This window comes from Myotis yumanensis, unplaced genomic scaffold (genome assembly GCF_028538775.1).
Source record: "Myotis yumanensis isolate MYYU_CA2020_CCGP unplaced genomic scaffold, mMyoYum1.0.hap1 SCAF_8, whole genome shotgun sequence".
NCBI lineage: Eukaryota > Metazoa > Chordata > Mammalia > Chiroptera > Vespertilionidae > Myotis > Myotis yumanensis.
The window spans coordinates 6,437,827-6,463,190 of NW_027223759.1; the positions used below are offsets into that span (position 1 = coordinate 6,437,827).

At 42.5% G+C, this 25,364-nt stretch overlaps 1 protein-coding gene across 4 annotated transcripts; it reads right to left on the reverse strand.

The window, feature by feature from the left end:
• Nucleotides 1-1,489: 1,489 nt before the first annotated feature.
• GTF3C3 (general transcription factor IIIC subunit 3) lies at nt 1,490-25,157 on the reverse strand. Of its 4 annotated transcripts, XM_070421743.1 has the most exons (19): nt 24,954-25,157; nt 23,651-23,762; nt 21,811-22,007; nt 21,036-21,159; nt 20,531-20,722; nt 19,867-20,032; nt 17,732-17,879; nt 17,138-17,210; nt 16,061-16,164; nt 15,025-15,196; nt 12,660-12,862; nt 12,255-12,356; nt 11,288-11,423; nt 9,510-9,747; nt 8,488-8,678; nt 6,843-6,967; nt 3,496-3,648; nt 2,727-2,845; nt 1,490-1,564 (listed from the first exon to the last, which is right to left on the reverse strand). In XM_070421743.1, the coding sequence occupies exons 1-19, from the start codon at nt 25,053-25,055 to the stop codon at nt 1,558-1,560; spliced, it is 2,664 nt and encodes an 887-aa protein (XP_070277844.1). In that variant the 5' UTR covers nt 25,056-25,157; the 3' UTR covers nt 1,490-1,557. The 4 variants fall into 4 exon arrangements, 3 of the variants coding, with proteins under 3 accessions (XP_070277844.1, XP_070277845.1, XP_070277846.1); XM_070421744.1 differs by lacking the exon at nt 1,490-1,564 and having other exon boundaries at nt 1,590-2,845; XM_070421745.1 differs by lacking the exons at nt 1,490-1,564; nt 2,727-2,845; nt 6,843-6,967 and having other exon boundaries at nt 3,548-3,648.
• Nucleotides 25,158-25,364: the final 207 nt, after the last annotated feature.

Sequence of the window (25,364 nt, forward strand, 5' to 3'; positions counted from 1 at the left end):
CAGGTCCTCTGTTTATTTAAAAAAAAAAATACCACCACCACAAACAAAAGTGGTCGGCCAGTCACTACCTCCCTCTTCCTTCCTTGGTCAGATAAGAGGCGCACCTGGAATGGAGGGCATGCAGTATCATGCCTCGCTCACATGAATCCCAATTAAAAGTTAATCTCGCCCAAAATTAAGCTTAATGTTTTGGAAAAGGTTAAATGATTGCACAACTGTAGTAGAGGAAGTACAATTCTTAATTTATGGGAATGTACTGCCACCTACTGCACATAAAAATTATTGCAGGAGTTTGTCCCTCCTGGTTTTATAATCAAGCGAATACCTTGAATGTGTAAGATACGGTGCCACAAATAACCTGTAATGTAGACTGCCTTGTAAGCTTTCATTTTCTCAGCTGAAATGTTTTTATCTCTTCAATGTTCCATTTTATCTTTTTAAAATTCCATTTTCTGCAACCCTCTCATTGAATTTTGGCAGTTGTTTTCAATTTCATGAAACTTGTTCTTTGAGCATTCCTTTACGGCATCGTCCTCTTTGTGTCCAACATTTCCCCATCTGGGGTAGCAACCACGCTTCATTTCCATACTTTCTGCATTAGTTCTGCTCCCTTCGAGTGCCCCCCTGACCCATTTGCTTACAAGTACACGAACCTGCCATGTCACAGGCTTTCCTCAGACGTCCACACCTGCCTCGCTCTTCTCCTAAGCGTCACTCGCCAATGCAGCTTCTGTACCTACCACCTGCTTCCTGAGGCGCCCACCGGCCAGCTAGCTCATGCACAACAGAATCCACAGAAGGAGCGCTGTCTTAGAGAATCAGTGGAGAATTCACGGTGCCCTTCCTTCCTGTGAAAATAGCTTAAAAGCATCATTGCTAAATGAAAAGAAAGATGGAATGCTAGGGGACCTTTTGGTGCAAATAAAAAAAACAAGCAAGGGTAAACTTTAAGTAGAATTTATTATAGGATACTAATAAACTCCGGGGGATAGGGCCTGCCACCCGGGCATTCGTTCTTACGGGAAGAATCCAGGGCACAAATGCAGCCTAGAGAGGACGGAGTGGAAACATGGAAAAGGTGCTCCTGCCATTCCTCCCCTTGGCTGCTCCTAATGTATAGGCTCTATTTTCCTTCTGCAACAGAATGGGTTACCTGCCAGTCGGCCCACAGGAAAAGCACAGAGTGAAGTTCAGCCCCTGTTTCCCAGGGAAGGAGGGAGGAAGCTGGATCGGCGAGGTGGGTGCAGGGGCAGACCTGGCGCTGAAGCACTGACCATAGAGAAGAGTCGCACGTAGAGTGGCACCAGGACCCGTCCATGGCTGAGAGGGTGACGGGAAGACGGTGGACATTAGCTTTTAAAGTGGCAGCCCCAAAGATGCTTCCTCCAGGGCTGTTACCAGGCTGAGGCCCGGAAGCCTCCTTCTTTCTAAATACACACCCCCTTCTGCCGTGAGTCTGCCTGAAGCAGGAAGCTCCTCTGCAGGAAGGCCCGAGTGAAGGGAAGCTTGCTCGTGGCCCTGGACACGCCGCTCAGTCTCAGATGTGAGATGGGGATTCTAATAACTACCAAGCACACGAAGTAACTCACTTTCATTAAAAAAATACTTTATTAAATTACATTTACATACACACAGAGGGACAATAATGCACTGACTTATTACATACAAATTCTGCTTCTCGACTATGTCTATAGCGTGAAGAGCCCCACTGCATTTCTGATCCTGCCTCAGGCTTATTTCCTCCCACCCTTGGCCTAGGTTACAATCCATGTGCACATTTATAGCATTTATTTTCTCCTAAAGGAAACTCTGTACATCTAACAAGTATTATCTTAGATCCAAGAACATTCAATACTTTATTCCATATATACAGTTCCCAGCCCTCCTACATCCCTAGTGACCTTGAAATGGAAACCAGGCTATGCTATTGAGCATCACCCTCTCTTTCTTGTCAGAAAGCCACTGTCAAACACTGATAGTGCATTTCTTAAGCTGCCTCGGAGCACAGTGTTCTGAAGTAAGCCCAGCCTCCCAGGTCTCAGTCTACGTGGATAAGACACATACAAATGAAAAGGGAAAAATTAACTCAACGATTTGTCTTCCTACCATTAACCATTTTAAATCATTTTGTACAGATAAGTGAATTGCATAACTGTGCTGACATCAGAAATATTCCCGCTTTGTCTTTCCTTTAATCAGCAACCTCTTTTGTAATAGTAACAGGCTCTAAGTAATAAATGGCTGACAATGATGATGTATGTAGAAATGTAACAAACATTTCTCTCAAATAAACATTGCTCAAGTTCTGTATTTAAGGAATTGTACTGAGAGAGCACACCTGTCTTACTACTGTATTCTGGCATCTGTCACAGTGCCTGGTACAGAGCAGGCGTTTAACATACGCACAGATGAATAAACAGTAGGAGTGAAAAATCAGTGTACTCCACTCCAAACCACTCAAACGTTACTATAGTCCATTTCAGCCTGGGGACAATTGTACTAAACATACTAAAGGGAAATGACAGGACAATATACAAAATCTTGTAGAAATAATAATTTTTACATACCTACCAAAAGATCATTATGATATGTTAAATACGAAATACACGTTAGATAATTCCAAAGTTACCAATACTATTTGGGGGTTAATAATAAGCCTTGAGACAAAAAGCACTTATCCACACACAGCAGCTGCCCAACGTCCCTTTCTCGGTTGAGGGCCTTACACAACACAGTGGGTGTACAACAGCCTCTGCGCCATTCTAATGTTCCCGCTGTTCTGATAAATGAGAGACAAGTTGTAGGCAATATCTCTTCGTAAGTCTACCTGGTCAACTTCTATACCCTAGGGGGGAAAACACAAATGAGTTACTTATAACACAAGTGAGCAGATGCAAAAACACCTGTACTATCTAACAGAAAGGCACAAATAGAATGGCAAAGGTCAAAGACAAAGAATCTTAAAAGCAGCAAGAGGAAGACAGTTACCTACATATACTTCTCTTCAGAAATTAAAATAAAAATTAGACTTTAAACACAGATTATCATAGTACTGGCAACACTTTACCCTATACAACAATATTTTAAAAAACAGAACAAAAACCTACATTAATACTGGTCTTTCATCTTTAGAAAGAAATGTGTTAGTTACCCTTGAACTTGAAAATGAGCAATGACTATATTACTCAATATTCAGGCTTCAGGTCTACCAGCTATTACCTGTGTAAGCCACAGGGCTATCTTAGGATAACTAACATGGTCATAATCACAAGTCATATATGTCCACGTGGTTGCTGATCAAGAATAAAGCCAGGATGGCAAAGATGGACTTGTTGCTGAACATTATTCCGTGAATGGATTCAATAAGGGAAAAACACATTTTAACATGTCCGCTAAAACTTATTTCACGGCCTGGACCACAGCTCTGAGCTAGCTGCACTTCTCTGCATATGAAACGAGGCGAGGCCTCAGTTTCTGAAGTAAATGGCACGATACCTCTACCACCATCGGAGGGAGCTCCAGGGCCCTGTGGTAATAGTGGATGGCAAGGTGGCTCAGCCCCAGCTGGTGAAAGCCGCGGCCCATATTGTAGAATGACTCCTGGCAAGGCCCACGTAGACTGAGGTAGCGATTAAGAAAGGAGAAGCCCTACCAAAAAGAAAAAGACAAACAGTTCAACATTTCACTCATTTGACAAGCATGAGCCACTCTATGTGCCAGGTGCTGGGAACACAAATATTGAGAAAATACACAGTCGCACCCGGAAAGAACACCTGTCTGCACCGTGGTGTCAGTCACCGTGTGGTCAGAAGCTGAGGGGTAAAGATGTTTTAAGCTAAGGATAGAAATATTCATAGAAAACAGGCAAACGTTACAGCTAGCTGGCAAAGGTCCAGTCTATAAAAACACAGGCTGTATGTGTGGTTCTGTGGCTTCACTGGCTTCTGTGGCATTGGAGGCCAGTAAACTTTTAAACTTTCGGTCTGAAATATGTGTCTAAAAGCCTGAGCAGAATACAAAATGAGTCCTTCAATGATCATTTAGAAAGGTTTGTGCTCACGAGCAAAATCACTTGAATACACCTAACCTTTCTCAGTAAATGGAACCTCTTATAAGTTACTTCTTACGACCTTAGTAACCTCTAAACCCAAAAGCTTGGGTGTTGTTATTTCCCCCTGAAAGCTTCCGACTGAGAGGCTTTACGGAGAAACTGATCTCAGAGCACAGCTGGAAGCATGCAGCCTCCTCGTGGTCACAGCGTCCACACAGCAGCTGTGCCTCTGCCTCTCCCCACGTTCACTCTCCCCTGTAAGGCAGCTGCAACTTCTATCACCCACCGGAAGCTACAAACTGCAGTGCAAGTGTCCTGTGCGGTAAGTAAATATATTATTGAGAATTGAAAGTAAATCAATTAATTTGAGAGGCTAGAACTTAAAACGTTTAACCTACATAAGGGAGATTAATACAAATTCCCATTACCCATTATCTCTTGTTTTACCTCTCCCTCTACCATTTAAAACCTACTATTTAACTGTAAAAGTGATTTCAAATTAAGCTAAAGTACAGCAGGTCCTCACTTAATGCTGCTGACAGGTTCTGCAACTTTCAGCAAGATGACATGGAAGGAAACCAGCTTACCAAAGGCTACATGAGGTCAACCCAAGGGAGTTCCCACAGCACGTCATCAGCATTAAAATGAAACGACGCTGAACAAGACCTTATTCAAGGGCCCAATACATGAATTTTCATCCTACTGGGCCTAAAAACTACATAATGTAACTATTTACTAATGAGTTAATCCATAAAAATTCCCCATCTAGTGTTACCTATCAACTCTGTAAGCTTCATGAGGACAAGAAATTCGGCCTGTGTGCTCACTCCCTGCTCTAGCCATAGTGGGTATTCACTACACATCTGCTCACATCTGTTTAACTTATAAACAAGCCTACATTGCTTTGTACAGCAACAGTATCCACTAATAAAGGAAAAGAAGCTTAGAGAAAATGTAGACAGAATATAACAAATAAATGCCCCAAAAGGAAAAATTCAGGTTTTTAGGTGGGGTTTTGTTTTTTTACTTTTCATTATGGAAAATTTCAAATACATAAAAGTAAAAAAAACATTACAATGAACCCCAATACCCAGTTTTAAAATTATCATTCTTTTAATTTAGGCATTCTTTTAACCATTTTAATTTTTAAAAAATCATTTACTAAATCGTGCTACCTGACGCAAGCCAACACTTTCTTTCCTTCCCTAACTACTTAAACACACGTCTATGCATGCACCAAACCAGTGGTCGGCAAACTCATTAGTCAACAGAGCCAAATATCAACAGTACAACGATTGAAATTTCTTTTGAGAGCCAAATTTTTTAAACTTAAACTATATAGGTAGGTACATTGTTATTAACTTAATTAGGGTACTCCTAAGGCTTAGGAAGAGCCACACTCAAGGGGCCAAAGAGCCAGCCGCGTGTGGCTCACGAGCCGCAGTTTGCCGACCACGGCACCAAACAAATTCACATAAAAAGTGCAATCATAAAAACAGAAGTGTTGGGGATACAGTGTTGAACAAGACAGACAAGGTCTCTGATCAAACTGCAAAAATGTAAACAAGAAAACAAAAAGGCAGCTCCCAATCGCTGTAAGAAACGAAACAATTCTAAACGGGGGTGGGGAGCCTCTTTCTGCCCAGGGCCATTTGGATATTTACAACATCATTCAAGGGCCATACAAAATTATCCACTTAAAAATTAGTCTGCTACATCTGGTCCAACATTTAATTAGCTCACCCCTAATGCCTTGGCAGGGCCAGACCACATGATTTTGTGGGACTTTACAGCCTGCAGGCCAGATGTTCCCACCCTTGCTTTAAAAGACGATTTGTTGATGATGATGTAAGCAAACAGTTACAGCCCGGCCAGTGTGGCTCAGTGGTTGAGCACAGACCCATGAACCAGAAGGTCATAGTTCGATTTCTAGTCAGAGCACATGCCAAGGTTGTGGGCTCAATCCACAGTAGGGGGTGTGAAAGAGGCAGCCGATCAGCAATTCTCTCTCAACAGTAATGTTTCTATGTCTCTCTGAAATCAATAAAAACATTAAAAAGAGAGAGAGAGAGAGGAAAGAAAAAAAAAGAACACTTAAAAAAAAAGAGCCCTAACCAGTTTGGCTCAGTGACAGAGCGTCGAGCGTCGGCCTGCAGACTGAAGGGTCCCAGGTTCGATTCTGGTCAAGGGCATGTACCTTGGTCGCGGGCACACCCCCAGGAGGGGGTGTGCAGGAGGCAGCTGATCGATGTTTCTAACTCTCTCTCTCCCTACCTCTCTCTGTAAAAAAATCAATAAAATATATTTTTAAAAAAAGAAAAGAAAAAGTTACATATTCATACATTATTGAATGTATAATATTCAATAACATATTGAATATTATAATGTACAGGAGTACGTGTAGGTGTTGAGTCCATGAGGGCTGAACAGAGGAGTAGGTGTTGGGGATTCCCAACACATGTATTAAGCAGGTGTGTTTTTTTTTAAATCCTCATCCAAGGATATGTTTTTATTGATTTTTAGAGAGAGAAAAACATTGATGTGAGAGCGAAACATCAATCGATCGGTTGCATCTTGTACACGCCCCAACTGGGGATCGAATCTGCAACCTCGGTATGTGCCCTGACCACAAATCAAACCAGCAACCTTTTGGTGTACAGGATGACACTCCAACCAACTGAGCCACCCAGCCAGGGCATTAGCAGGTATTCCTTTTGAAGCAGGTTAACACATTAAGTATATTCATTTTTAAAAATATACAATCACGTAATGAGAAATCCAACTTAATTACCTGCACAATAAGAGCATGTCTCTTTAACACATACTTCTGAGAGGCCATGTGAATGAAGGTTAGCCCTATGCAGATGCTGTAGAGAGGGTCATGGGGGTGGGTGCGAAAGGCTTGCACATACTGGCCTGAAAAATGAGCAGTGATATCAGATGGTGTGATGAGAACATAGCCCCTTATTTCTTCAAATGTATTTATTCTAATACATTTTAAGGGTAAACAAACATTAGTGGTAGTTAACATATGCAGATTTCACTTTTTAAAAACATGTAACAAAATTAGAAGGATTTAGCCATGAATGTATCCAAACCATAAAGATCAAACATGAGTAACTAAAAATAACCTTCTCTTAGGCACAACTGGACATTTTCACAGTCATACTTCCAAAATAAGTAATTTATCAACTGTGATCATAAACCTATCTTACGATCTTAAATCTATTTAAAGAGAAATGGAGGAATTTATCTGTTTTAAAAAATCAAATGGAATGGATCATGGAGGTGAAAAAAATAATTTTGTCTTTTAGATAATGGGTGTTGTTTTTATAAATGTAGCAACTACTTTGTTTTTCCTTAGAAAAGCTAAATGTATTGAGTAATAAAATAAGATGTTGGGTTTTTGTGAATTCCATGTAATCTACATGTACAATTATCTCATGTCAAAAGCTTACCAATATGTGATGGGGAAATTTACGTGGATTTTTCTTACAAAATGATACATAATTTATCACATACAGGTAAAACCTCTACTCCTCCCGCTCCCATTCCGGAAGTAATGGCACCCTAAAGTCTCTTTGGCAACACAGAGGGCCGACTGCCATTTGCACTTTCTGTTCTTACCTTCTCTAAGTTTCTAAATGTAGAAAAATAAAATTAATTGTATTTTATATTTTCTTAATATTAAATTAACAATTCCAAAAAGCACCCAGTGGAAGACAGTTTCACTGTCTGATGCTCCAACACGAGCCACGCAGTTTATTCAGAAGGGCGCTTGGCAACGCCAGCTTCTAGGCAGCAGGAGACACGGCCTCACTTTAACTGTAACATTTGGGTGGGCATTTTCCACTTGGTTTCTTCTGACTCCTTACTATAGAACTTTGTTACACATGATTAATGAATTTTCCCAGAGTTTAATTAGCATTAGTAAGCACTATACAAAATAAATCTTGATATAAAGACTTTTCTCCCAAAGGAATAAACTATCAGCAAATCTTAAATCCTTTTCTGTGCTACAGCAAATTAAAATCAGGTGGCAAAACATCTCTAATTAATGAAAATTATTTTCAAAACAAATAAGCCTAAGTAAGGAGAATGGCTGGCCTTTAAAATAAATTCTAAGACTTCAGCCTTTTTAAACCAAAGCTTCATAAGAGAAAATAATATTAATTATTATTATTGCTAACACAGCCACTTACTATATGTGCCAGGCACTGTTTTCAGTTCTTTATATTAACTCATTTAATTTTCACAACCATCTACAAGGTAGGCTCAAGTGTTCTCTCCATTTCAAGGTAAAGGAACTGCGGCAGAGGGAGCGGAGGGAGGATAACTCGCAGCTGGAACTGCGGCTTGGACCCAGGCACCTGCACATGAGGCCAGGCTCTCGACCACGCCTCAGACTTGACCAAGTCCTGTGCCAGGACACTTACCAAGGGCATGCTTGAAACTGCCAGACACGAAGGCATTGTGTCCATTGAGGACGCACAGGGCGTGGTTCTCGGGGTGCTTCAGCATCAAGCGGAGGCAGAAGCGATGGTGCCGCACCTCCTGGGAGTGCATGGTGACCTGATTGAACATGTTCCAGAGGTGGGGCCGACTGACATTCTCCATCACCATGATCCTGAAAGTGAAGGACGGTGAGGGTGAAAAACAAGGTCAAGAGAAGACCTTCTTCATTTCTAAGAATGAAACCCTTCAGAGCTGTCCCCCGACATTGCCATGTACCACCCCCCAAAAGGGCCACTGCAATTTATTTAAGCAACCCTTTCACACACTGAAAGATTCTCCCAGAAAATGCTACTTAAGTCAGTATTTCTACATCTTGCTTCTGCTTCTTAACAAAACTTTTAAATAAAACTGAACCAAGTGGCTTACGTTTCACTTTTTATCTCCCTTTCCACAACAGCTATAGTACAATGACCACTGTAATAATAATGTGTGCCAGGCATTGTTAAAAGACTTTATATACATAACTCATTTAATCCTTACAATCCTAGGAAGTGGTAGCATTATGATGTCCATTTTACAAATGGGGAACCTGAGGCACAAGAGGTTAAGTAGGTGAGAGTGCATGTTCTTGTATATTGCCTCTGTGGCTCACAGTGAACTCAATCAACCAGTAGACAACAGGAGAGCTAAAATAAAACAGCATATTAACCCTCGAACACCAGAATCTAACTCAGCGGTTCTCAACCTGTGGGTCTCGACACCTTTGGAGGTCGAATGACCCTTTCACAGGGGTCGCCTAAGACCATCCTGCATATCAGATATTTACATGACAATTCATCACAGTAGCAACATTACAGTTATGAAGTAGCAACGAAAATAATTTTATGGTTGGGTCACAACATGAGGAACTGTAAAGGGCCAGAAGGTTGAGAACCACTGACCTAACTAAAAGTAAATATGCCTTAGCAAAGAATCTAGCTGAAATCAGCTATTGGAAAGTCACCTGATATAATTGTATGCCTTTCTGAAATTTTTGTCCAGAATTGCTGCAGAGAGACCAAAGTATTCTAGTTCTTTGCGTTTTTGTTTGTCATCATAAAATGAACAATATTCCAACGCAGAATCCACAAGTAACTCAGCCTCCTGGAACCGGGACAGCTCACACAAGGAGAATATGGCCTTCAACAGGAGGTTCCACCACTCCTCCTTGGTCATGACACTCGTGAGGACAGCAAATATTGCTGAAATAAGACCAATGGAGATCAGTCAGAATATTGTATGTATTTCCAGAAATAGCAGTTTCAGGAAAAAAAATCCCTATGACTGATGTTAAGGTTAAATTGAATCCCCAGGGTCCAATGGCCTAAATCCTTGCCAGCACTCTTGTGACAATGATGAGAAGGGGTGGCCTTTTCCCACTCCGACTCCACCCCCTTCTGCTCTGCCTCCTGAAAATCTGCACTCACTTCTGACTTGTCGACAAAGCCCAGCTACCTCGGTGCGCTGGAGATGGCAGACTCTGAGCTGGACGAGGAGCAGCTGCCCTCACCCCTCCCAGGCAGCACCTTGCTTACTTTATATCCTTATGTCATCCCAGCAGATTCAGCTCTTCCAGATTCTGAAACCCTGTCTGTGGCACACGGCCATGACGGTCACATGATTTAATAGACCTGGCCGGTTTGGCTCAGTGTTTAGAGCTTCGGCCTGCAGACCGCAGGGTCACGGGTGCGATTCCCCATCAAGGGCACGCACCTGGGCTGCAGGTTCCATCCCTGGTCCTATGTCAGGGTGCATGCGGGAGCAACCAATCGATGTAGATGTCTCTCTCTCTCTCTTTCCCTCTCTTCCTCCCTTTCTCCCTCTCTCCTTCTCCCTCAATTCAACTCTCTCTAAAAATTATTGGGAAAAATAAAATATCCTCAAGTGAGGATTAACAACAACAAAAAGATTTAGTAAATGTCTATTGAATTAATTAACAGTGAAATAATTTTCTGCCAGATATCTTCAGTTTATAGCCTACGTCTTTTCCAAAGTCTCTAAGTAATAATCTCACCTAAGCATATTTGATGCTTTTCCAGGTAAAAATAGATGCCTTTTAAAGTTGTGTTATTTGAGACCGAGTTAAAGCAACTTAAATTTCTATGACGAATGCTGCATTTGTCAAAAATGAATTTAGCCGAAACCCGTTTGGCTAGGTGGATAGAGCATCGGCCTGCGGACTGAAGGGTCCCGGGTTCGATTCCGGTCAAGGGCATGTACCTGGCTTGCGGGCACATCCCCAGTAGGAGATGTGTAGGAGGCAGCTAATCGATGTTTCTCTCTCATCGATGTTTCTAACTCTCTATCTCTCTCCCTTCCTCTCTGTAAAAAATCAATAAAATATATTTTTAAAAAAATGAATTTAACAAAGAATGGGATATATGTCATTGCAGTGACTGGACAAACACAGTAACATGCACTGTCATTTATTCTTTTCAAATTTCTTAAAATGAGGTACATTTTCTTCCTTAAGTCAAAATTAAAAGTTTTGTTTACTTTTTTTAAACAGAAAAACTAAGCAGAGTTTTTCCTTTTAATATTTAAAAATTACTTACATATGGTCTTCCTTTTTCTTTAAACACCAAGTAAGTTTATTATATTTGAAGGATTTCAATTAGAAAATTTCACTTTACTTGAAAAGGGTGTATTTTCAATTAGATTACTACTGTCAGGTGTTACTTCATGAGTCATTTTATCAACTCAGCCACGTTTTACATAATAAAGCAAATGAAAAGTAATTACCTTTGGTATCACAATTTGCTGTCTCTTGGTCGTTGTTGTCTGATATTTTGTCTCGTGACACTTTAATAAGGTAGAGGTGCCTCTCTCCAGACTTGGAACTGGATATCAAACAGACTTGGGCTTTATTCATTGCTATCTGAATTAAAGATAATTTGACATTTTTTGGTCATAAAATTTTTAATAAATCTATGGGCCACAAGTCACATAGGTGTGCCTGAAAGATTCTTAAGTAAGGAAAAATGAGACCAAGTTATTGTGTATATAAACATCTAAAAAAGACTGAATACACATTTTTTCTTACTAAAGAAATTTGTGTCATGTTATCACAAAGAGGGCAATTCACATCAATGTTATAACACATATAAACACCCACATAACCACCTCCCTGCAGAAATGCTATACTCAGACAGGATGTCATAACCTGGAAAACGTTTTTGCAAAGTGAGCAATTTTGGCATATAGTACTGTGTACAGGGCCAATAACCAATAATACTGTGGTTCTCACTTTTCTAGATATGGACTAGCAAAGATCTGTTTCACTTAATCTACAGTCAAGTTTATACTTTCATGCAGACTTTCAATTACATAATCTCTAAGTTTTCTGTCTCTGACTTTTACTTTTAAAAGTTTGAGTTTAGCCCTAACCGGTTTGGTTCAGTGGATAGAGCGTCGGCCTGCGGATTCAAGGGTCCCAGGTTCGATTCCGGTCAAGGGTATGTACCTTGGTTGCAGGCACATCCCCAGTTAGGGGGTGTGCAGGAGGCAGCTGATCATTGTTTCTCTCTCATCGATGTTTCTAACTGTCTATCCCTCTCCCTTCCTCTCTAAAAAATCAATAAAATATATTTTAAAAAAAAGTTTGAGTTTAATAGAGTGAAAGAGAGTTATAAAATAGCTATAATCTTTATTTAAGTCATATTCTAACCATTGAAAAAGTCAGCAAGGCTACATAAAGATCATCACCCACCTTTAAAAGCATGGCTAGCATGGTAAGCAGGGTATCCATGTAACCATACATTTTGCCTTGTGAAAACAGCAGAGTAGAACGATGAAGCAGTAACTTCAGCTCCTAAATAAATATGCACATGACAGTCAGGGACAAGATTCCTTTGCTATCAGGTGTTTTGTCTTAGAAACCAAAGCTTAAGAACATTTGCTTTATGATTTTTCACTGTATTAGATGCATTCTTTTAGAAACTGCCATTTATAGCGTCTAATGAGTGGCTGAAACTTAAGACTCAAAATCATTTTCAAACACACTGAACTTAATACACTGAAATGGAAGCCGGTGTTCGCCGCAGAGACCTCCTGAATGAGGAGGAAGCTGGGAACCACTCGCACCAGGAAAAGCTTCCTTCTGCGTCCGGCCTACCTGCTGCGCAGCGTTGGCATCCTGTGCCAGCGTGTCCGGGTCGTACATGGGCTCCAGGGCTTCCAGCGCTCTCTCAGGCCGGCCCAGCTGCTGCTGCAGGGTGGAAAGGGAAATTCTCGCGTCCAGATGCAGGGGGGCCAGCTCCACCACCTTGCCGTAGCTCTCAGCAGCCCGCTCCATGTAGCCCAAGGCCTTGAGGCATTCTAGGAGGTAAGGATGCACAAACATGACTACACAGTGCTAAGCTGGCCAGAATTATTTCTCCATTTTTAAAGAAATAGTTTAGCAATATCAAAAGAATTACAACAACAAAAAATGTATGAGTATTTCTAGCACCTTAAAACAACTGTCGGCACTAATTTCTATCTACTGATTGACCAATCCATTGAATTCCTAACTAAATTCAAATTGCTACAAAGATATAATCAGCCTACACATGTACTTCAGGGTTCTGCTATATTCACTTAGCATTATGCTTTCAACATTTTCCCGTCTTCATCAGCATTTTGAATGATTATAATATTTAATTAAATAGATTATTTACTTACACATATTATTTGACAAATAGGTTATTTCCAAATTTTTACTCTAAACTGCAGTAAACATCTTCATGTATATAAGCCAGAGCTCACAAATTGGTGGACCAATTTAACCTACTGATGTGTTTTGTTTAGCCACTGAGTTAAAAACAATAAATTGTCTACATTTTTTAAAATTAGGATTTTTATGAAACCCAAGTTACTAGCTTCTTCTGAAGAATGTGGACTTGACAACGGCGGGTCCCCCTCCCCCATGGCACACGAGCACACGCTGGGGAACAGCAGCATCTCAGGCAGGACTCTCCCTGCTCCCCTCCCGCCTCACTGTCGTTACTGCCAGGCTCCTGAGTTCTGTGATCCTCAATCCCTCACCTCACTCAATTATTTCCTTGGGATAAGTTCTCAGAAGTGAAGTTATTGGGCCCCATTCTTCAAACGTTATGCCAATCAATCATTAAGTTCTACATCTAAACTTGAAAACAAATCCCTGTAGCATTTCTCCTCTCCACCCTAATAGCCACGGCACTAATTTAGGCCCTTCTCATCATTTTTCTTTTTCACTGCAATTATATGCTAAAATGATGCTTTTGCCCAATTGCTTTCTCAAAACTCAAATTCCTCAAATCCCTCCTATCATCTTTAGGCTAAACTCTGCTAATAAGGAAGACTACTTACTAGGAATGGTTCATCACAACAGTATTTCTCATTTTTTATTTTTCACTTTTAAAGATATTGTGTTATGCTATAAGCATTAAATTCCTGTAATGATCGCTTATATAACGAGCTCAAATTTCTTTATGATTTTTAAATGGTTCTGAGGTTTTATCTTCCACTCATGTCAAGCGACACAGGCTCAAAATGGAAACAGCATGTCTCAGCATCATGCTCATAGTTAAATACGATTTGAAATACCTACTCTTAGTAACAGGAGCAGGTTCAATATTCCAGCCTTAGGAAAGCAATAACAATCCCAGCTCTCTGCTCATGTCTTTAAAATCCAAACACCACACATACCACAGCTTTATGATGGTAGATTACATTTGTATTCATATTTACCCAGGAAACTGTTATCTTCCTTATTATGTGCTCTCTTTACTATTTCATATCTATATGTCTCAAAATATCTAAAAATGTCAATCAAGGCTTCTCCAGAACTTTCTTCCATATGTAATATGGAAGAACTACTTGAATTTTCTGCCATCATGTAGTATTTTAAACAAGACTATTCAAATTTTAATGCATCTTTTATGTTGATTCAATAGGAAATGCTATTAGAGTATTTTTGGCTTTTGTGTTTCTGGAAGAGATTTAGTTGTATTTCTTAAGCTATTTTTCTACTCTAAATAATTTATTTCTGAGTAGTATGGACGTAGATACAAAATTTATTCAGATTACTGTGGACTTGGAAATAAAATGACAGATAAAACTCAATCTTGAGCACATTTCTGGCTCAAAGAGATTTGGGAATATGTTAATCTCTCCCAAATAACATATTAAATATAAATCTGTAAAAAGTTTTTAAAAAATTAGAACACCCCAATTCTGACAACCTAGAAAGCAGAGGCGATGATTAAGACAGGTAAGCAGCGGTATTTAAGGTATTTTTAACAGGAACGTGTTAGTCCCGCTTCACTCTGGCAGCAGGAAAGGAATCCTTCCTCCAAGCCTCAGGGACGGGCAATCACTGAGGGACTTACCAAGACCATTTAAAATACGGGCTTTCAGAGAACTGCCCTGAGACCACCTTCACTAAGACCTACTATCCTGGGGAAGTAAACTCTTGTCTCCTGATGATTAACCCTCTCCTTCCCACAGAGGAGCATTACCTGCGTGCCGCAGCCAAACCACTGCGAGGTTGTACCTTTCGGAACAGACCAGCGCGCTAAGGAGAGGAAGCGCAGAGCTATACTCCCCAACGTCCAGGAAAGCCTCGGCGACATCCAGATAGAGGTCTCCCATGTCTTCAGGGTTCTGTTCCACCAGGGTTGTCAAGAGAGGCTAGACCACAAGATGTAAGCCTGAAGTCAATCTTCAGTACAAATGTGCACATCCACGTCTATTTCTCTTTTCCACACACACCCCCGTCATCAGGGGCAAGCCTAAGAGAAGGCTTCATAAAACAGCTCTCAACCCTCCACTTCCTATTTGCTTCTGAGCCTCTATTCAAGAGCTCCTGCTGCCATATCCGCTGTCCCACATCACCCTTGAGGCCTGCATAAGGCAGGTGGGAGCAGCTGGGCAGCGCTGCTCTGTGCTCCTCCTCAGGCAAGTCGAGCATAGCCCTGCCTCAGACACCTGCATGGCTGACTTCCTTCAGGCCACCATTCAAATGTGTCCTTCTCAGGGAGGCCTCTCCTGACCACTCTATTTCACACTGCAACTCCTCCCACCCCAACATTCCTTCTTCTTCTGCTGTTTGATTCCCCGCCAGAGCATTTATCACCAACTGACATCCTATTATCTCACATACTAATTTTGTGTATTATCTATCTAACCCCATCAGGACAAAAGACTCATGCGGGCAGAGATCTGTATATTTTATTCAATACCGATCCTGAAGTCTGTAAAGTAAATGCCCATTTTTTAAAATTTAATGAAATTGGTCAGAAATTACCAATTGTCTAGGACCCAATCTCAAATTCTGATCTCCGCACTGCTGTCATTTTAAAAGAAGAACAAAGTATGCTAAGCCCAGTCCCAAACACTCCTGACTTTTCTAAGACACCACGTGAAGACGCTGAGCAACTGCCCGGTTACTGAGAAATACGAAATCTAAGGTGGACTGACAATTTCCCGTCATCTGGAGAAATCACTGTGAATTAGAGCTGAAGAACCGCAAGTGCTGACCTTCACGTGACTTACATTAAGTGGTTCGAGGATGTTGAGGTGGACAAGGCAGACCATCAACTTCACCGTGATGTCTATTGGCACCCCCTCAGGGATGGTGCAGGTCACATTCTCAGCAGCTGTGGATCAGACAGACAGGCAAAGCACTTCCTACTGCAAGTGTAGAATGTGGTCAAATGAACCAAACTGTGTCTCCTATGTAAGATCTCATTTCTTAATTCAAAGCAAATGATTCCGTATCAATTCTAAGCGTGGCCGACTCTAGTCCTGGGTACTCACACCTCCTTCAGTGTGTCTTCTGGTAGCAATTATCCTTCATGTTTTTTTCCTAATATGTAAACCTTACATAGACTCCCACACTTTCTTTCAAATCTACAAAGAACCAGAAAGACTAAAAGACAAACAAGAATATACGAACTCTCTTTTCTTCTTAAATTCAAAAGCCTCCTTTAGTCTTCACTACAAAGCCGAGTGAGAAAGGGATAGAGTAATGCAGTGCTGAAGTTTGAAGTAGAATTTTTTCAATGCTTAAGTTAAAGGTAAATTAGTAGAGAGCATTTTAAGTCCTTTTTGAAAAGTAAATTGCTTTGATAAGCTGTTCAGGAACCTAGTCTTCCTTCATGTAGCACTAAAAAGACCCTGGGTCAGCCCTAGCCCGTTTGGCTCAGTGGACAGAGCGTCGGCCTGTGGACTGAAGGGTCCCAGGTTTGATTCTGGTCAAGGGCATGTGCCTTGGTTGCGGGCACATCCTGGTGAGGGTGTGCAGGAGGTGGCTGGTCGATGTTTCTGGCTCTCTATCCCTCTCCCTTCCTCTCTGTAAAAAAAAAAATCCATGGAATATATTAAAGAAAAAAAAAAAAACCCTGGGTCAGTAGAAAAGCCATATTCAAAAGGACGTATTGAAGAATAAAAGGGACTGAAAACAACATTTTGGAAAAGATTACATGTACGTGAATAATCACAAGAAAAAGATGTGATCTCTCTCTTAGGAAAAAATGCTTCTTGGGAAAACATGCTATGAAAAGAGTAACTGTCAGGTTCAACACGAACAAGGGAGGATTCTATACACTTTCCAGGAAGAGAAACTACAACCTGAATTCTCTTCTGAAGTGCCTTCTTCCGTAGCTCTTTTTTCTAGCATGATTCCAGAAAAATCCATAATCACCTACAAGAATTGAAGAGGGAGAGAAAATAATACAGTAGGTATGTATAAAAAACCTTTTCACAATGCAAACGTTTGAACAGTTAATTCAAATATTCCTTACAACATATAATGGGCTATAAAAAGCATCAGTAAGTCTCTTTAATATAAGGAACCACTGTGACACATTAATATTTTTATATATAATTTATATAATTTTAACGAATGCTTAACTGCAGACATGTAATTCCTGTATCAAAGCAATCAACTTTCCCCAACAGGTTAAGAACTGAATGAAAGCACTTAGTCTGGCTGAGTCCTGCCACCCTGAAGTACAGCTATGCCTGGCACCTTTTACCAGGTGACAACTACATTTTCTATTTCATATGGAATCAGTATAGAATCAGAAATGTTTCCATACCTATTTCTTTACATAATTTAGCACATAAGTAACATATATAACTAAAATGAGAAACTGTCTATTTGTAAAAATTTCTAGAACACAGAAATGAGTTTCAAACCTAAAGAGAAACACATGTTCCTACCTCCAGAGCTTTGTCGTACTGTTTGTTAGAAATATACAGTTCAGCTCCTATGTTAACATCTTCCATGGAGACTAGGCCCTGATGTTTTGAGAAAGCTTCTTGAATTACATTAATAGCTGAGGTAACATCATTGGCTTCATAGTAACTCCTAAAAAGGTAAATAACAAAAGGATATATTATAAAATTCATTTATGTGCTTAGGCCCTGTAGCTGATTTTCATTTTCTTAAAATTTGAGAAGAGAAGCAATCTTTAAAATCATAATCAGAGCTGATTCAGAGAAAGATGTCCAATGTCAGCATAACAATGTCAAGTACCTCTCTCCCACCGCTCCCACATCACCCACTCATCCCTCTGTAGCCCAACACCAACTCTCCTCCCTCCAGGGGCTCTACACAGCATTGGGCCTACCCCGCCTCAGTCTCTGCACCTTCCTGTCCTCACTCTCCTCCTTCTCAGTGGTCCAGCACTATAATTACTTCCTGCGCACCTCCTTAATACTCCGCCCTTCCTCTCCCTTTATCAAAATCATATGATAAAACTCCAAATATTAGTATACCTGCTTGTTACTCCAAACGTACCTGCCTCCACCACCAGCTGCCCATGCTGAATGGACTCAGGCACCCAAGTGGGACCCCCACCCTGATCCAGGACACCCTTCAGGGCAAACCAGCTGGCCCTCACCTGTGCACCAGGCCTCTATCCTATATAATGAAAGGATAATATGCAAATTGACCCTAATAGCAGAACGACTGGGAAGGACTGGTCACTATGACACACAATGACCACCAGGGGTCAGATGCTCAATGTGGGAGCTGCCCCCTGGTGGTCAGTGCGCTCCCAAAGGGGGAGCTCTGCTCAGCCACAAGCCAGGCTGATGGCTGCCAGCACAGCGATGGTGGTGGGAGCCTCTCCCACCTCCTCAGCAGCGCTAAGGATGTCCCACTGCAGCTTAGGCCTGCTCCCTGGGCTGCCAGAGGGATGTCTGACTGCCAGCTTAGGCCCGATCCCCCGGGGAGCGGGCCTAAGCTAGCAGGTGGACATCCCTTGAGGGGTACCAGACTGGGAGAGGGCACAGGCGGGCTGAGGGACCCCCCAGAGTAATTTATATTCAACAAATATTTCTGGTAGGGAAGTAGAGACTGAGAGAAAGCTTCATCAATCAAAAGTTATAGTAACAAGATTTCCCTTTAGCAAAGACCTCTGAGGCAATGGCAGAACTGTTTATCATCACCCTGTCCCAAGAAAAGTATAAAATATACAGAGGAAAACAAATGTACTAGTAATTCATAAAGCAGAAGCTTACTGGGCGAGCACTTGTGACAGCTAGAGATCTAATTTGTAACAAAATGCCTAGGAAGATCCTCAATGCTCATCATATACGTCAAGGATCAATTTAGGGTCGTGCCTTGCCTTAACCAATTTACTAAAATGCTTCCAGTATGCCTACATAATCCATCCTTGGGAGCACAGGGGGTGAGTTCACAGGTAAGCATCTGCATGACAATGGCCGTGGAATTAACAGGTTAACCCTAAGATACCCCTATGAAGATGGTTAATGCTAGACTGAAACACTATCATACGTGTCTCTAGAATAGAAAGCACACCACAAGGCATCACTTAGCCAAAATGTTTCCTGCTTTGTTTTGCTGTACAGCATGTCAGAGAAGTAAATGCAGTTGGACATAATATTTCAGAATAAAATATATGCCAAGTCAGCGGTAGATGCTAACTATAAAGAAAATTTTGCATCTTAAAATGTTCTATTATTAGCTCAAGATAAAGCGATTCAGAAGATCCCAGATCACAAACATTTCATTAGCACATCTGCAATAGTTTAAAAGAATATTACTGCAAATGTATGTAACTTCAAAAAAGTTATGGAAAGCCGGGAGCCTAGTCACCCTTTCAAAACGTGCTCCTTTTTAACCTTCCGAGCACTTGAAAGGTAACTGTATATACACATTTTTCTAAACAATCACACAGTTGGATTGGGAAAAAAACACACCAAAAACCCCAACCTACCTCTCCATGTAAGCAGATTAAAAAATACAAGAAGCAAAACCTCAATAAAAAGTAGATTTCTAAACAATGATGATTAATAACAGCATTTATATACATTTCACTCCAACTTACTTTGCCATATCTCTAGCCAACTGCATAAACCGGTCTCCATCAGATGGAGACAAAAGGTTTAAGATGCGCCTATAGCCATCCATTGCCATTTTATGATCTCCCATCTGCTCATAAAGGCTTGATCGCTCCCACAGATAACGAACATTCGTAGGTTCATATTTAAGAGCTAAAGAGAAAAAAGGTAGATTAATCTTCAAATGGAGTTATGGTACCTGGGTGTGACCCATCTTCTCTTTGGAAAATTTAATAAACACTCGATAAACTAATTCGCCTATGAAACTGAGCTGGTTGTTTGGGAAGAAATCTACCTTTACATGAACTCTCAGTGAGGTTTGACCTACGACCAGACTGAACTTGAATCGTATTAACCTTCATCTGGTCACTCCAGTCTGACATGAGCCCTCAAGGAATAGCATAGAACCAAGCTTGATCTTGGTGGGAAGATAAACATTCTGTTCTTGTACTAACTTGTGCAGTATTAGCTCATAATATAAAGTTGCTGATAAACATGAAAACAGATGAACCCCAAATACCTCTGATATAACAGAATACAAGGAATACTAGCAAATACATTTCAACTAACATCACCCCAAAATAGCAAGCACAATTATCAGGAAATCGATTATGTAACATTTTATAAAAAATGAGAAAACGTTTTAATTACCTTTTGTGTAGCAAAAAATTGCCTGCTTAATATTGTCTTGTTCCAGAGACATTTCTGCCAATCTAACCCATTCTTCAGTGTCACTAGGATTTAAATGTGCAGCAATCAACTCAAACTGCAGTGATTTCTCCATGTCACCTTGGTCCTCATATATCATGGCCAGAGTAGAGAATGGCTCATAAGCCAGGGGAGCTATAATGAATTAAAAAGAAAAAATTCTATTGGCTGAGGGAAGAGGCTTGAGCTGACATCAAATTATGTATGGATACTTCTTCTAATATAGAAACTATTTAAATAACTCTATTGAAATTACATAAACTACTTAATGGAATTTAGAATAAACACTAGATTATATCTGCTTTATTATATTTTCACACTTTGGCATTTTTCAAGCATTCTCTTCTCTAAGCAAAGTGTAGTTTCATGAACACCTCACCAGGCTCCCCTCATGAAAACCCCCCTTTGCTAAGGAAAACTGCACTGTCAGCAATCCCCAAGGAAGCACCTTGTCTGATGATTTCCATGCACATCAAAATCGCCTCTTCATGTTCTCCCCGAGCGAAGCGGATGTTGGCTTCACCCATGAGCCCTCTCAGAGCTCTGGGAAGTTTGCTCCGAGGCCTCTTCTCCTGCACAAAATGAAAAGGACATTCTGGTTAAAATACAGTCATGTCTTAGGTTTCCATTCCAACTACATTAATAAGTACAGACCATAACAAAACCAAAATTCTTCTTTAAAACGTTTCAATCTATACTCAGACCTAAGGACCAAATGGCTAAATTCAATCGCAGAAAATAAGAAATTATTCTATGTTATTATCCAAAATAAGCACCTCAAATAATTAAAACAAAACAAAAAACAACAAAATTCCCTACAGTAGAAAGTTCAAAACACAGTAAAATATTTAAAGAAAGCAAAACCAAAGTGATCAGGAATTACTTATATTACTAGATTAAGTGACAAATGGAGAGCTGGATGCTGTAAAATAAATGTATATGCCAGGGGACTTATATGATGCAATTCTAAAGATCCTCCTTTCAAATCTGTATACTCAGATTGAAGTTGTAAAAACTATCAACATGGACCTTTTAATAGCAAAACTATGGTACACTTTAACACATGAAATAATTAAGGTTTTACATTTTAAAAATCTCTAAATGAAACACAAGAAACCAGTAACAGTAGTTGCCTCATAGATTTTTCCTTTCTTACAGTTTGAATTCTTTTTCAATGTCACATTTTTACATTGTTTCTATTACCAAATTAAGTGAGAATTTACTTTCATCATTTTCTTGGTTTCTCGATTGAGCACCATCTCCAACACAAAGACATCGCCGGCAGTGGGCTGCTCAGGGGTTCCTTCTTCCTCCTCCTCCTCCTCCTCTTCTTCTTCCTCCTCCTCCTCATCTTCATTCTCTCCAAGCATGAAAGCAAAGACCTTGTGAACTGACTTACTAACTCCATCTGATGTTTCTCCTGAAGAAAAGACACATTGAGATTTGGGGGGGGGGGGGGGGGGGGGGGGGGGAGCTTTAGAACATTCAGTAGTGAAAGCAAAACCAAAAAGCTATTTTTGAAAGACAAATTTCTATCCCAGCAAACTTGAGAGCAAAAAAAAAAAAAAAAAAAAAAAATTTAAAAAATAACACAAATGAGCACTCCCCAAAAACAACCCAGGAAAGAAAGCTGTCATAAAGCCATGTGCTTTGCTCTGTAGGAACTGCCTACTCATCCTTTGGGCCTCACCTAAGTAAAATTAAATGGGAAATCAGAAGTGTACACAGTAACAGTTAAAGCAGAGAGGGGGAAAAAGAATTTTAAGACATAGACCTAAGAACTAAATAAGCCTGGTGGTCGAGAAGCAGATGGGACAGAACCAGGTGGGATAGAACCAGGTGGGATAGGACCAGGTGGGATAGGACCAGGCGGGACAGACCATGTGGGACAGAACCAGGTGGGATAGAACCAGGTGGGACAGGACCAGGTGGGACAGGACCATGTGGGATAGGACCAGGTGGGATAGAACCAGGTGGGATAGAACCAGCTGGGACAGGACCAGGTGGGACAGGACCATGTGGGACAGAACCAGGTGGGACAGGACCAGGTGGGATAGAAGCAGATGGGACAGAACCAGGTGGGATAGAACCAGCTGGGACAGGACCAGGTGGGACAGGACCATGTGGGACAGAACCAGGTGGGATAGGACCAGGTGGGATAGAACCAGGTGGGACAGGACCATGTGGGACAGGACCAGGTAGGACAGAACCAGGTGGGACAGAACCAGGTGGGATAGGACCAGGTGGGACAGGACCATGTGGGACAGGACCAGGAGGTACAGAACCAGGTGAGATAGCATAGTGGTTCTAGGTGAGGCTTCTAGAGCCAGGCTGTCTAGTGTCAAACTTCCTCTCCATCTACCACTAGATGTGTAACCTTGGGCACTGAAGTCCTATGCACCTCAAGCCCCTCACTGTTAAAAGGGGTTAGTAATGCTTGCCTTAGAGTGCTACTCTGAGGGTGAAAGGCGTTGTTACTTACATGCATTTAGAATAATTATCTGACCCCAACATGGGCACAATACTATTTCATATTAAAATAGTATTATTATTTCAGAAATGAAAAATAACATGACATACTTCTTTTATATGAGAATTAAAAAAATAAATCTAAAAAGGCTCCCAAACACTGATGTCAATTTGAAACATTTCTCCATAAAAATCACCCATATTCAGTAACTCAGTATTTATTGAGCACCTAGTACAGGCACTATGCTCCCAGTGAGCCAGGAAACCCACAACAGGATGCCACTGCAATGAAAAATGTTTTTGCTAAATTAGGTACTACTCTTTAAAAACATATATATACACATACACACACACACATTTTTCAATTGATTTCAGAGAGGAAGGAGAGGGAGGAAGAGCACCATCAATGACAGAGAGGACCACTGACTGGCTGCTCCTGCAGGCCCCCCACTAGGGACTGAGCTTGGCCACCGGGGTACATGCCCTTGACCGGAGCAGGGACCCTCAGTCCCAGGCCGACACTGTCCACCGAGCAGACCAGCGAGGGCCCCTGGGTGCCCTTAACCTTTCATCAGCGCCGGCGATCGGACGCACCTTCGTTGGCGTCGTTGTCCTGGGCTTTGGCAGAGTCGGCTCCCGAGGACGACGGGACTTCGGCGTCATTTGGGTTTTCTTCGGCCGATGGCTTGCCTTTCCCCTGAAGAGCCTGTGATTGGAAATTAATTAGTGACTCCACAAGCTGACGCAGGCTGAGCTCTCTCCAGCTGAGAAGGGGCCTCTGCCTCACTCTCTGCTCACGGAAAACCCGAGCTGGACACACAGGGCACGTGGACACGAACCCTCCGTGCCCTCAAAGCGCACGGGGCGCTGACGGCTCAGTCCCCATCAGCGGTTTGTGAAACAGAATAACAACGGCGCTCGGGGATTTCCTGTTCATCCGCCCGGGGCGGCCTCGCTTTTGGAATGAAAACAGACAGGGCGCTACTCGTTGCGTGAGTCAGGAAAGAATCCACCGATAATGTCAAAAGGCGCCACTGTATTTCCCCCAGACGCCAAGGCAACGAGAACACACGGAAAATCCAGGTGTTTCTTCCCAAGTATGAAACATATGTGAGTGAAGACTCTGTTCGACACGAAAATTCACGTGGTTTTTTTGGTGTGTTTTTTTTGGTGGAAGATTACATCACCCCATTGGGAGACCCCCCCCAGAAACGGGACCGCAGATCCCTCCGTTTAAACATAGAGAAACTGCCCAGGGCCGACGCTCAGGGGCTGAGCGCTGACCTGTGACCCCGGAGGTCACGGCGGGGGCACCTGCCCGGGGTGCGGGCTCCATCCCCGGCGGGGCGCGTGCAGCAGGCGGCCCGTAGGGGTTCTCTCCCATGGGTGTTTCTCTCTCCCCCTCTCCCTTCCTCTCTGAAGTAAATAAAAATGTATTTTTAAAAACAGGCCAGTTTGTGCCATTTAAAATAATGATAATAATAATAATAATAATAATAATAATAAAAATAGAGAAACTGAGCCCTAAAGAAGCGAGGTGAGTCGCCGACCAAAAGGCACACAAACACTGGGCAGCAGAGCAAGGCCAGCGCCAGGCCCTCTGGCCCCGCTGCCCCCACGACCCCCTGGACGCCGGACGGCCCCACCGGACGGCCCCCTGGACGGTGGACCGCCCCCCTGGGTGCCCTTCACCCGCCGCGCTGCCCCCAGGAACCAGAAGTCCGGCCAGAGGAACGAGAAGAGCTTCCAACCGAGACAAAGCCTGCGGTGGGGTGTCTTCACGAGGAGCTGGGCAGGGAGGGGAGTCCCTGGCCCGCCCGCCTAGCGAAGGGGGTCCTGGGCCCCCCAAGTCTCTCAGCCTCAGGACGGGGCGGCCCCCAGCCCCGCGTCTCCTCACTTTCTTCTCGCGGGCCTTCCTCTCTTCCCTCCGCCTCTCGAATTCCTCGAAGGAGATCTTCCCCTCCAGGTAGTCGATGAGCTCGGGGCTGAACCCCGACATGTCGGCCAGGCCCGGCAGGCAGCCCCGGAGCCGGAGAGAACCCAACGGGCAGGGCCTCTCCGGCCAGACCCCGCGCCGGACGCCGAGAGCCGGGAGCCGAGAGCCCGGAGCCGAGAGCAGGGACGCGGCGTCCGACCGGGAAACGGGCCCGGCCCGCGCCGCAGCCGCCGAGCTCGGGTTCCGGGAGCGCTTGGCCCCCCTCCTTCCGGACGGCGCCGGCGGACCTTCCCTTCCGGCGAACTTTTCCGGAGGGACCTTCCGGCGGGACCCTCCTTGCCCCCCGCCCTCGCCTGCGCCTGGTTCAAGTCT